This window comes from Solea senegalensis, linkage group LG3 (genome assembly GCF_019176455.1).
Source record: "Solea senegalensis isolate Sse05_10M linkage group LG3, IFAPA_SoseM_1, whole genome shotgun sequence".
NCBI classification, from domain to species: Eukaryota; Metazoa; Chordata; class Actinopteri; order Pleuronectiformes; family Soleidae; genus Solea; species Solea senegalensis.
Window position 1 is genome coordinate 23,597,609 of NC_058023.1, and position 13,842 is coordinate 23,611,450.

Here is a 13,842-nt window from a genome sequence, read left to right on the forward strand (position 1 = left end):
TTTAACAACATTCTCATAGGACATTAGTTGAGGACAGAAGAGAAATGCAGAGAGACATTAAGACATGTTGCTTACTTTAGCATGCTAATTAACACAGAGCACCACATCGAAGCCTTAGATCGACTTAATAAAAGTGCAAAACAAAAACAACTTCAAATGTTTACCTGATCACGATGAAGGAAGAGTCAGACGATCCCTAAAGTTGTTGGGGGTTTGTCCTCGGGGGATCATAAATGTCTGGAACATTTTTTCATGCTGACGCATCGAGACATTTGTAAAAGTATAGTTTAATTATACAGCCATAAGTGTGATTCAGGTATTTTGATGTGATCAAATGAACAACAATCCGTTTCCAGACAGGAATTTAAGACCTTTTAAAACCCATTTAGAATAAAATTAAATGAAGGACATCATTATGGATTCAAAGATTTACACATGTATTATTTACAGAGTTACACTGCATGACAGACCAATATTTAATGACTTGAGAAAGTATTTATTCACCACATACCTATCAAATATTCACATTTAGAAATAATTTCCTGCGATCTGTACCAAACTCTAATCTTGCGATTTGTGATTTCACTCGTGCCATGTTGAGGATCCGTAAAAAAGGGTTAGGCCTAGGTTAGGTCACAGACTTGCAACCACATACATACATATTACGTCAGTAATATTATTATAAAAAAGTGACTTCAACTTCTACCAAATTCATTTTCTAGTGAGGTACTTTTACTCAAGTATCCCTTTTAGGTACATTATACAAGCCTGGTTGTATGAGACCTGTTGATGTACGGAATATGCATAAAAACATTCATCAGCAAGTCCTTACTCACAGGATCTGATGCACAGACACATGACAAGTTTAGAGCGCTACCCAACCGTCCATCTGCGTCCCAGAGGCCCAGGGTACGTCTGTCGTCTTCCTCTGTGTCTGTCGACTTGTCACCTACGACGACGAGGACGACGACACCAGCACCGACAGCCTCACTGTGCCCACGCTTGTTTTCAGAGACTACAAAAAAAGAAGAAGCTGTGAGTAGATGCAAATGGTTGGTAAATACACTTTCTTGCCAAAACATGGTTAGGATACAGGGGATGCCACTCTATAACACGAATAACTAACTAAACTAGCTAGCTAACAGTTAGCAGGTGTCACTAATCTGACAACAACATAGGCCAAGGTCAGAATAGAAGCCTAAAGTGACTCACATTGGATTTTTTTCAGGACTTTGACACAGAAATACAACGTGTTTAGTGCTGGTGAAAGAAAGCTGGTGGCCATGTGGCGTTTCTTAGCACAATTTGATGATTTTTAGCTAGTGCAGGTGCGTAAACACTTTAGCAATTCTCACCAACTTGTGGGACAACAGTGAACCACCAACAGAAGACAGTCTGGCTGTGTCTCAAGTCAAGGCCTGGATCCTTTCAGGTGCAGCACTGTAGACAACACTGACCACTTCCTTAATTTCACATCACCCTGACACCTGGGTGTCCCTCTTTGAAGAAGAAGTGGCTTTGGCCTCTACCAACATCACCACAGTGTGAATCACGCCTGAGCCTGAATTCAAAGACTATATATACACATATATACATGCTAACTAGACATGTTGAAGTAAAAATACTTGTTTTCGTAACACAGATGCACCAAAAACTCAAGAAATATTAAAAAAAGGTCAAATTGAACTAAATGTGGCTACCAAGTACCCCCTCTTTTATGTAACCATTTGGTACAGCCTAACCAGGTCACTTTTACAGCAGCCATTTTGACATGTTTTAGCAGGAAAAGCACAGGTGTCATTCATCACGTTAACGATGGCTGTGATCCATCCATGTGCATCAGGAGAGTGTCACAGTGAACCGGCATATACCCTGAGACTAAGAAAGCTTAATGGAACCGTGCCGTTATTAATTTGATCATTTACATGTGTGATTTTCCTGTGGTGACACTGACAAATTAGTAGGAGTTTCCAAAATAAGGGCCCAACATGACAAAATAAACTTTTATGATACATGTGTTTTATAAATTATTGTTATTATTATTATCATTATTATTATTATCATTATTATTATTTTCCAGGTTCTTTACATGTTCCATAGCTAATTTCAACACTTTCTATAGTGTAAAGACAGGATGAAGCTTATGCTTTCTATGCATTATTTCCACATTCATATAGATATTCTTGGTAAATATAAGTTGCAAGGAAGTGATAAAGCAAAGGCAAACGGAATATTCTTATATTCTTACTGACTCATGCTTTGATGCACATTAAATAAGTAAAGCACCAGGTTTATGGCGTAAAATGATTATCAAAGCTATAACAACAGACTGTTTTTTTTTAGTGTTTGTAGCTTGAAACCCAACAAAACGGTGTTTTTCATTATACCTTTTTCTTTTATGGTGACCCACTTTTAAAGATTGCAACCCAATTCACAATATAACTCATGACATGATTCATGTATATTGTGAATACAACTCATCTTTGTGCCTCACATAATGACTATTTTATTCTGTCATTTCTACAACAGCCAATATGACTCTGACTAGTCGTTCTCAAGATCTTTTACATCTTCATCGTATGCATACGATTCAAAACATAAACACATAAATCTTCAATAAAGGCTGGAAACCCAAGACGAAATCTCCCACAACACCCTCTGTGGGTCTGAGCACAGACTAAAGTGGCAGTGATGGATGCTATTAACCAGCCTGTAGGAATAGAATTCATCCTGGGCACACAAGAGTGCGGCATATGCCGTGCTACTTATAATGAGGATTTCTCAGTGAGAGTGGACAAGGCCTAGCTATAGTCTTAAGTGTGAGCAGAAGGGACGCTGATGAAGACACGTTGTCGGCCATTTGCATGTCAAAAGCCCGCAGACACGAAGACAATGGAGGAGGATTAGCAGGGACACACTGGTATAAAGCAATGCAGATGTCAACATATTGATTCTGACACCGGCAGGCTTTTATAGCTCTCTGTTTTATTACTGTGTGGCACTGGGGTGCTTGTTAGGAATGTGTAAGTAAGTTTCAGACTCATTAAAGGAGCAATTTCCAGCTGGAGGCTGTGTCATCAAGATTTATACACCAATTTTAAAAAAAAAAAGCAGCTTTTTTTTATTAATGTTATAATATTAACCTTAAATACTCACCTAAAAGCTTAGCAGACACCAAGACGCCTCCAATTAACACAATACAATGTAAAAATGCCACTATATTGCCAGGACCAGTTGCCAGGCAACGAGTATACTTGTGCAAATAATTATGCTGGTAAATAAAAAGTAAATAAGCTGAGAAATGGTGGTCCCTCTACACAAAAAAGACTTTCTCACAGATAAATATCAATAAAATGATATAGTTAAAATAATTTTTAAAAAAAAACGTTAAGAAAGAGACGACAACTTTCCCTGAGAATATAAGTCAATCCCTTTATTGTGAATTAGATTCATGAAAAGGTTTAGGGACCAGCTGTCTAATGAAGTCTTCAAGTGCCCATATGTCTTCAAAATTGGGAGGCAGGCAGTCGAGTGTAATTGCACAGATAGACGTCTGAATGAACTATCAAGATGACTTAATTATTCTTTGTTTTCTCATTGAACAGCTGTGGTTACTTAATGTACACTCACCAGCCTCTTTATTAGGAACAGAGGAGACCTAATATAGTGGCAGGACTATCAGCAGTGTGGTCTTCAAGGTTCAGAGATGGTCCTCTGCATACTTTGGTTGTAACGGATGGATATTTTATAAGTTAATACTATATAGAGCTGATTTAAATATTTAATTGGAGTATACACATTTATTAGATCATCTGAGAAAACATAAATATTTTTAGAGATCTCTCAAAAAACCCTGTTTTGTTGTTATTTCTTTGGTAAATAAACTGAATTCATCTAACACCCTTCTACCCAAATTTGAGTTAGGTACTCACTGAGCTTCTTCTTCTCTGAGAAGTCAGAAATGAAGCAAGCAATAACATTCAACCTCTAAAACTATTTTTTCCTGTTCAGGAATGCAAATAACTAGAGTGTGGCATCTTAATCAAGAAATAATAATGTGCTTTACTACATTTTAAGTCAAGTTTTGGTTTAAAACAAAATAGAGCATTACCACACGGTACGATGAAAATGATTAACAACTATATGCATGTGCTTTCTTTTATTCATTTTCTTTTTTCTTTTTTTTAAATGGGCATAAACAATAGAACAATTAAAAATGGAAGAGCTTTGTGATTTGCTGCACGCTGGACAGTAGCGCATTGGTTTGTTGCCATGTGACTGGTAAATATTTGCGTTAACAACCACTTCAACAGGTGTACCTAATAAAATGGTGATTGCATGTGCATACTATTTACTGTGTCAACATTACAGGCCACTCATTATTGTGACAAAACCTTTACAGGTTAATCGATTCTGATTCTTCTATTATTAAAGGTGCAGGAGTACAGGACAGGCTTACCACAGGGGGCATTACCTCTTTTGAAATAAAAAAAAAACACACACCATTCCCAACTGCTTCATGGAAACCTCTCAAACACACACACATGCAGACTCACCATGTCATCAGCCTCTGTTTCTCTTGGCCTTCCTGCGTCTAATAATGGAATGACTTATGTTTTTCTACGGTAGGTAGGTTACTAAGAAGGGGACATAAAAATGGAAAAGTGATTATATTTTATGGGCTGCATGAGTGTAAGTGTGTGATGATGCATAATATTGCTGCTCTTTTCCTCGGTCATACCAGCACCACTGCCGCGCCTCCCCTCAGCTCTTGTGACACACCTGTCACTTATCGGCACTGTTGTTACTACAGGTTCTCCTGCAGTTAATGCGTCTCTGTGATGTTTCTGCTTGGCCTCGTCGACCCATACGTCACGTGCAACAATGTTATCATTACTATGAGCAGCGTAAATGAACCACATGCGATATATCAACCACCCCAGGCTTCCGTGGGAACTTGGGGAAGTGTTAATATTTTATAGGTCAACAAGATTGCAATGTCATGGATTAGTTTACACTCAGGAGCTTCGTGTTGTTTTGAAAGGAAATGAAGAAGACAACAGACGTGTATCTGTACATAAAAATTTGACTTTAATTGAAATTTCTGTATCAAAAAATAGCAATATCCATACTTCACAGCCACAAGTCACACAGCTACACTGAAGGGTCTTCCATATGATGCTATGTGATAACTATGAAAGCTGCATCAACTGTTGTTTAGCTTTCCATAGAACTCAAATTAATCTTGACAGTACAGAAATCAGGCAGATTTCCCTTGATATTTACCCATTCTACACATCCCGACTTTTAGTACTTAAATAACATTCAAATGCTCTTTTCATATTTAAGTAAACTTGTTTTATTCTGTTTTACATTGACAACTGCTTCAGTGCATCCTCCACATCTAAAAAAAAAAAAAAAATGTTGAAATGTAGAAATAAGTTATAGGAATGCAAACCAAAGGCCAAGTAGGATATGCAAATTTTTTAAGGGGGGAATTTAAGCAAAGACAATAAATAAATAAATAGCCACAGAGTGTGGAATGTCTACATGTTTACAAATAAATTAATGCAAAAAGGGAGAAAAAAAAAAAGTACACAAAAAAATACATGCTGTACAATATTTGTTTAATAATAAAAAAAACACAAAAAACAAAAAACAATTGAGTCCATGAATATTGCATTGATTGTGCATTTCACACCCCAAACCCTGAGAAAGGCCAGGGGCGGGGCCATGTAGTGTAAAGCAGTGAGATGGCGGGAGGCAAAAAAGTAAAGTCACAAGGGCCACACATCCCACGACAGGCATGGGAGGGAGAAAACGGTGGGAGGGAGGTGTGTGTGTGGTGACATTTTGCAGACATTCAGAAAAGACAGGATCCAGTTTCCAAACACCTGTTCAGGCTATAGAGTGAATGAGCAGCGTTAAAGAGAGCGACGCAGAGTTGAGTCAAGTGTTTCAAGTATTCCATTGTCAGGGAGAGCCCCCACCTCCGTCTCTCCTATCTTTTGCGATCTTAGCCTCTTGGCTGGGGGCTGTTGGTTTACAGTGATGGGGGACAAAAACAAGAAAAGAAAAGCCTTAACCCCTCCTTCCACCATGCACAGGAAAGTTAACCAGTAGGCCCAAGGGAAAAAAAGTTGTTTGATGAAAGCCCCCATAAAAGCAGCTTTCCAAAAAAGGCACTCCAAAATCAAAATTAAAACATTTAAATAAAAAGTTCTTTCTCCTAGCTCTATGAGAGCATCCTTATCTGAATAGGAGGGCATTGCCAGCTGCATATACCAGCCTAGTAACAAAACAAGTAAAATAAAAATAGGGGGTAGTGTAAGTAGTGCTGGTAAGACAGCCCCAACAGCAAAAATGTTCCCCATTAGGAAACAAGAATAATCAAATAAAAAAAAAAGGGCAGGGGAAATAAGATAGGGAAGAACAAATAGTAATAAATTAGAAATTCCCTACAAAAAGAGGAACATTAAAGTACATTTTCTTGCCGGACCAGTGGAGTCAAGTGTCCAGCCACCGATAAGCCATGTGGGCTTACAGGGTGCTGGCATATAGTCCATACCACTCCCAACATTCCCACCCTGACCTTCCCCACAAAGTCTTTTAGAGTCCATTACAGCAGCCCTCAGAGGCTCTCCTTGCTCGAGTTTGTGCTTGATGAAGAGTCTGTGTCGATGGTCCTGAGGCGAATGTCGCCTGTGACCGGCTCCTCTGGTGACTTGGGCGACTCTGTTGACGTCGCCCTCATCCAGGGATGGTCGCAGATCTGCTCTAGGGTGGGTCGGTCTGAGGGTCGAAGGGCCAGACACCACTTGATCAGCTGCTGGCACTCTGAAGAAAGGCAGAAAAAATAAATATTGAGGACACAAGGAAGCGTGAAAGTACTAGAATCTTTTGAATTAATCTCTAGGCTTTTATGCAAATAAAGAGCAAACACTCCTCCACTTTTTATTAAGTTTACTTAAAACCGGAGGTGTTACACAAATAAAACCTAAATTTGATTTATGACTGATAAACCTGAAATCCATTAGGACTGTGAGGCCTCACTCTGATTTGTTCGGTGGAGCTGCTGCTGTACCAGCTGCTGTGGCTAGAGGGCAACAGTGCTCTGTGTTGTTGTGGTGGTGGTGGTGGTTGTTGACTTACCAGCTGAGACCCTCCTTCTGAAGTACAGTCTCCCTCTGAGGATCTCCTCATCCTGCTCAAAGGGGATGTCTCCACACACCATGTCGTACAGCAGCACACCTAGCGACCACACTGTCGCCGAGCGACCGTGGTACCTGTGGAAGCGGATCCACTCTGGAGGGCTGTAAACCCTTGTACCTGAATATGAGGAAAAGAGGGAAAGACGATGAGTGTTGATCGAGTTGTACATTTACGTGAAATGTTGAGAAAACGTACAAGGTGTGGATAACTAAAGTAAGAAAAGCACAGAGTGACTAAGTAGACGAAATAGAAAATACTGGAAGCCTAAAATGGCTGAGTCACGCTGGAAGTGCTTTCTTTCCATAGCCACATAACAAACTGAGTGACCCCCCCTCCCTCCTCTAAGGAAGGAGGACCTTTGATACAAAAAAGCAATGCGAGACCGTCACGTGAACCACCGACTCCGGTTTCACAACAAACAGATGTTACGTGGCATTGACCTGATACCCACAAACTGTGTCTGTGAATCAAGACTTACTAAAAAAACATAAACATGACAGTACATTTTATCGCACTAGACCGGCATGAATCAGAAATATATAATTAAAGAGCATTAAAAAAGGAAGGATGTGACTGATTGTGAGTCATCTCTCTGAATGCACAACGCGCACAGGTCAAAATATGCGATTTAAATGCTATAGGGGTTTATTATTAGACAGCATCGATTTACATCCGTGACCAATAATAAGCCACTGGAATCCGAAGTGAGCGAGGAAAACCCTCGACCAAAAACAGCACACTGCGTCACAGCCTCGTGAACGCCTCCATGTCTGAATATAGCAGAGCGGAGCATCAAGGACAAACACCCCGCCAGCCCACACGGATGTGCATTCACAACAACACACCACCGGCCCAGCATCGTGACTTGGTACAACAGCGATCGATGTTTAAAATGAAGGTTTAGTGGCGGATGCTTACCGTCAAAATCGGTGTAGACTGTGTCCTTGAGAATCGCCCCTGAGCCAAAGTCAATAAGCTTGAGCTCCCCGGTGCGTAGATCCACGAGCAGGTTCTCATCCTTGATGTCTCTGTGAACCACACCGCAGCTGTAGCAGTGTCTGACCGCCTCTAAAACCTGGCGGAAAAAGTCCCGAGCCGTGTCCTCGTCCAGTGCGCCCTTCTCGGTGATGAAGTCGAATAGGTCTTTGACGAGCTCCGGCCTCTCCATGACGATGAGCCAGCCGTCCGCCCGCTCGTAATAGTCCAGCAATTTGATAACTCCGCGAAAAGACGAGCTGACCTTCTTGAGCAGCAGGATTTCCAGAGGCACCATGGCTCCATTCTGTAACGAGAAGCCCGCGTTTAGCCACCATAACACAGCCATTTTAACAACACACAACCCCCCACCATGCTGCAGCAGCAGAGGGTGGAGGGCTGGGGGTGGGGGGGACACCAAAACAAACGCACACATCGGGTTTGACTACTTACAATTGTGCCCCACTCCGTGACTCTCTCCTTTGCAACATGTTTCACAGCAACCTGAAACAACACAGCGGAAATAAACACCGTTAGAAAAACGCTTCACATTAAGCAGGAAGGTCGTATTGTTTTGTAGTAAAGTGACGGCGCCACATGTCGGAAGAAAACACAGAGAGCTACATCACTTACCGGTGCGCCATCAGAGATCCGGCTGCCGGCGTATACTGTCCCAAATCCCCCGCTGCCCAGCACGGATCCCACTTGGTAAACCTTTTCAAACGGCTCCTTTTCCGCTTTAACTGCAAGAAAAAGTAAATATTGTTAAAATGGTGTCATTTCCACAGCGATCGGAGTCAAGTCGTGGCAGTAAGCGTGTGAGTAGGGGCTCGAAATGAGCATATAAGTAAAAAACACACTTCTACAACCAATGATAAATCCAAAGTAAAAGTGGAAAGGAGCTAACGGCCGCGGTGACCTACCCGGCTGGAGCTGTATCTTCACTGGTAGGTGGTCCATACTTGAAGGATTGCAAATGTGCGAAAATGAGCCAAACTTTGACAGCAACATATTCGAGTAAACCGGGGAAAGCCGGCGTACAGGATCCCTATGAAGCCGTGGGATGGTGTAAATCGCTGCAGTAGAGTGAAGAGAGAAGATTGCAACGCTTCTGCGGCTCGTCCTGGCTCCTAACGAATGATAATATCCAGTGGAGCAGTGCGCCGACTACGCCGCACCGCGCCCGTTGAAGAGTCGTGTCACGACCGTTAAGTCGTACGCCGTTCCCAATGAAACGTCATGAAAACTCGGTCCTGTGCCTCAACTCAAGCAGCGCCGAGGCAAATAGTCCTCTTTGATGTCAGAACACGCGAAGACACTGACGTGGGTAGCAGCTGTGTCGACGGTGTCGTTAGAATAAAGGTCCTCCGTAGTGTCCTCGTCTCCGGGAGAGTGCCTGCTGTCTGAGCTTTGGCGCGGTCTTCCCAAGCCAATATTTTGACGCGCAGTGTGATGCTGAAATCCTTCCGCCACCAATACAAGACGACACTTCTGTTTATATTTGAACCTAGCATCGACGCTTTCTTTATCGCACACGCGCGTAATCAAAAACAGACAATGGGGTTTGTCGTGTTATCTTAAATAACAATTTTAACTAAGACATAGCACCCGAAACGGCCATGTTAAACGGGGACTACTTTCTCATAGTACTAGACCGCCGCAGGATCAACTGTCTGGACGCTCTGCACTGCGTTCACTACGACTCGGCTGCTTCAACCAATCAGGTGTCGTTTATAAATACCATGTTTCGTAACTGGACCAATCACGTAAAAGTTTTTATAATAAAGCGGGCGTATGAGCGCACGTGGCGGTAATTCTGACCGTCATCTCCCCTCCCTCTTCCTCCTCCTCTGCAGTCTCTCTCACAATCACACAGGCGCGCGTGGTTTGTTTTGTGTCACGCTACAAATTACTGACTACCTTCTTCAAGTTAGTTGGGGAATATTTACTTGTGCCCTCTTGTGTGTTTTTTTCCAACTTAAATGAAATTTAATGATGAATTTTGATGCTCTAATTGTGCATCAGCAATGAAACAATGCCATTAAACAACATTTTTTAATTACCCTTTCCCCCTCATAGAATGACACTAAAATAAGCAATAATAATTTTTAAGACATGGTCCTTACTAAGTCTTAATTTGAAAATTACAACAATCAAAGTATTCCAGCTCGGTTTACAAATGAATCTACTAACGCATGCACAGTGTATTACGTGGTCATCCAGTGCCCTGGGCATGTGAGTCCTGATGTAAACAGGAAGCTGATTCTCTTATCGGCAGTTTATAGGGTTCAGGTGGCGAAAAGTGTGAGCAAGGCTTTTCTGTCATGAGATCAACAACGAGGTGAAACTCGAACTGAGAGTCACTTCAAATGAAAACAGGGCCAGTGGCGTTTTCAAACGTCTCCATTTGCGTGGCTCTAAAATGTCATGGGGTAATGTGGATGCAGAATGTTTGTGTCCTTACACAAGAAAATGAAGTAGTGTGGATGTAATCATGTAATCCTGAGACACAGCAGCAGCAGCTGCACATAGAGCTGAGTCATAATCACAAGATGATCTGTAACATGTTCATGGGTCCATCCCCTAGTGTCTTATTTATTCCCCTAATGTTGCAACCAAGGTAACGCCACTGTGGCAGGCAACAAGGCTGTTCACGCCCATAGACATATCCAACCGGCAGCATACATACCTAACTCGTCTCTTCACCAGCTGTTTTCATAGAGTGAAGCTGGTGGATGGACTCCTACGCTAACTAACTTCAATATCTTGTTTATTTTACCTGCTTTTATTGCGACATGTAAGCGTTCTCTGGAGTAGAATGAGGGGAAAGTTCATCACAAAGTTGAAAATGTAATGCTGAAGGTCTGGAATAATGTTCGCTGCGGTTGTTTCCATACTTGTGAAAAGCACACGGGGCTATTAGTCAGATATAGTTATTCTGTCAGGTTCGGTGATATATTGTGCAATCCCTGTGGATTTAAAGTGCACGGTGACCTCTTAGATCTAGAAACTAGCACTGGTGTGTTCATTTTTCAGGAGCTCTGCCAAGCCAGCATGGCGCTGTGAGACATGACATCCCCCATAGTTGGACCATTGGTGTCTATTTAAAAATAGCCGTTGACACTTTGTATTTTAGGTTGACATTTACTAATGAGAAAAAATATTTCAAGTGAGACATGGCATATACAGATACAAATAACACCAGTTTAAAGCAGTACTTTAACATAAAGCTACTATAAGCAATAAAGAAAACACAAGGGAGACTGTTGCTTTTGCATTGTAATATCAAAATTATGACTCAAATTGATGGCTTTTCGATTATTATTCGAAGGGTTATATGTGCAGACACTGTGTCTTGCACTGGCATGGAGATGAAAACAAAACAGCATAGTATCTTGATAACATGAGAGACACAAAAGCAATCCGATGGTCAAGCGTTTGTTGAGCCAGCTGTCCCTGTTTTACTGTTACACATCTGTCGTGACCTTGGTTCACAGTGAACTTTCCACTTTTTATCTTCTGCTACCTTTGATAATCCAATGAGTGTGTGTGTGTGACTACTAACCAAACAGGAGCATCAGAGAGTTCCAGGGAACTTTATCTTGCTGTAGTGCTGCCAACTGCAAAGTTATGTAAATGTGAACGCACGCATGCACGCACACGCACACACACACACACACGGGTTGCATATACCAGCCTCTGGGCTAACCTGCGTTTCTGATCTGCATTTACTAGTCTGATAATTATACTACCTCTTGTTTCTAGTACATTGCCATTATTATCGTTATTATCGTTATTATTATTATTATTATTATTATTATTATTATTAATAATAATAATAATAATAATAATAACGATAATAATAATAATAATAATAACGATAATAATAAAAAGTTATATCATTACTACAGTGGGTTAGAAATACAACAAAGCGCCAGTGTATTTCCATTTTCAGGGATGCTCTGTATGTCGATGCAAATTGTGCAGTGACATATGGAAAAACCTGTTGTTTTGCCTTTATCTTAAATACATATAAGAGCGTTCATGGCTTTAATGAAATAGGGTTTAAAAAAAAAAAAAAACACAACATGCAATAGTGTTGGCAACAGCTTGTTCCCTACAGGAACACCGTGCACCTCTGCTACATGATCATTTTGTCCCAGTGGCTTTATGTTCAGGCGCATTGGGGCTCACTCTGACCCTTGCGGTTGTTAAAAGGAATTGTGTGTAATTGGCCGCTGTAGTATCCCACCAGCGTTCTCTGAAAAGCCAAATCTCCTGCAGAATTTCCATCCGAATCCTGCAGGTATTTATGTGTTTCTCAATACAGCCTATTGCAATCAGCTCAAGTGAGTCGTAAATTCCAACCCGACTGCAGTTATAATCCGTAGCCATCATCTGCACTCCTGTGTCGAGTGCCACTCCGCGTGAAGTCACACTCTGTCTCGCGGAGATAGGTATGAATAATGTTGTTATGTACCTGCCCCTGCAAACACATGCAACAGGTGGACGGACCTCGGCGATATATCGGTGTCTTGTTCGTGGTGTTAACGGCCATTCACGCAGCACATTCTTGGACGGGCTGCATGCAGCGATCGCATGATCCCGGTGATGAAAAAGATACAAGATACTACGCACGGACGAAAATAATCATCCCCAGTGCTCCTCGTTCAGCAAGTCCCAGTTTAACGAGGCGCCGCTGTACAAAACTACTGTTGTTACAACTAAGTGCAACGTAATAGTTCTGTTTGATGAGGTGACGTGAAGACGATCGCTTTCGCTCTTCACCTCACATTACCTCAAGGCAACCTCTCCTATACAGTACAGTACATGTTAAATAATGTATTCAACACAGGATGCATTTCGCAAACCCAAACATTTGAGTAACCTAGTTTGTACAGGGCTCTTAGCTCATTCAAGTTACGCACTATTCGTGCTAGTAGTTTTTTTCCCCCTCCCCTAGCAGTGTGAGACAGTTTATGAGTAAGTGAAGCAGCCAGACAGTCAGCCTACAAGGCACGCTGACAAGCAGCGGCGCGGACAGCTGTTTTACCACAGCTCCAATCCTTTGATTCGCGAATGTAGAGAAAATGATAAAAGGAGGGAGAAAAGGAAAAAGGGCTTGTCACCTACTGAGGAGCCGTTCACCCTCCACCCTCTTTTTCTCTCCTGTTTTACTGTTGCTCTCCGCTTCTCTCTGCATGCCTGGGATGCCTCCATATTTCCTCTGCTCTAATTGCTGTCTTTTATAAAGTGTGTCAGCGAGCTGAAATAGTCTTGATAAGAGCTCCCGCTTGTGTTTGCATCTGTAATTTGATGGGTTTGATTTGGGGACACATAAAGCCGGACTCACCAGAGGGTACGTGACCACATCAAAAGTTTGGGGTCGGCCCGTGTTATTTTTAGCCCCATCACGCTGCTCCAGTGGCAGCCACATCGTTTTGGTAAGCCGCCGATTGAAATCGATCCAGCTTGGTTGAGCTGGTGCTCACTGCCAGCGAAATCTGAGGGCCTGAATTTGTCAAGCCTTGTTCTGGGGTTAGGTTCCTCAACATGTGTGCATGGGTGTGCATTATGATCCGCCCACTGCGCCGCTGCCCTTTAGCAATTGTCTTGAAAATTAGATATGGATAGCTGTACAAATGTACACTTTCT

The 13,842-nt window shown here is 41.9% G+C and overlaps 1 protein-coding gene across 1 annotated transcript; it reads right to left on the reverse strand.

Moving 5' to 3' along the window:
• Nucleotides 1–5,068: 5,068 nt before the first annotated feature.
• pim3 (Pim-3 proto-oncogene, serine/threonine kinase) lies at nt 5,069–9,612 on the reverse strand. The gene is made up of 6 exons (XM_044022556.1): nt 9,111–9,612; nt 8,821–8,930; nt 8,641–8,691; nt 8,131–8,494; nt 7,153–7,329; nt 5,069–6,837 (listed from the first exon to the last, which is right to left on the reverse strand). Exons 1-6 carry the CDS (start codon nt 9,196–9,198, stop codon nt 6,632–6,634), a joined length of 996 nt encoding a protein of 331 aa, XP_043878491.1. The 5' UTR covers nt 9,199–9,612; the 3' UTR covers nt 5,069–6,631.
• Between the last annotated feature and the right edge of the window lie 4,230 nt (nt 9,613–13,842).

Excerpts from the sequence above, each read along its gene's own strand:
- pim3 (XM_044022556.1), bottom strand. The coding sequence starts at position 9,198 with ATGTTGCTGTCAAAGTTTGGCTCATTTTCGCACATTTGCAATCCTTCA. Across the intron at positions 8,495-8,640 it reads TCACGGAGTGGGGCACAATT|AATGGAGCCATGGTGCCTCT; the intron begins GTAAGTAGTCAA and ends TTCTCGTTACAG. Across the intron at positions 6,838-7,152 it reads CAGAAGGAGGGTCTCAGCTG|AGTGCCAGCAGCTGATCAAG; the intron begins GTAAGTCAACAA and ends GCCTTTCTTCAG.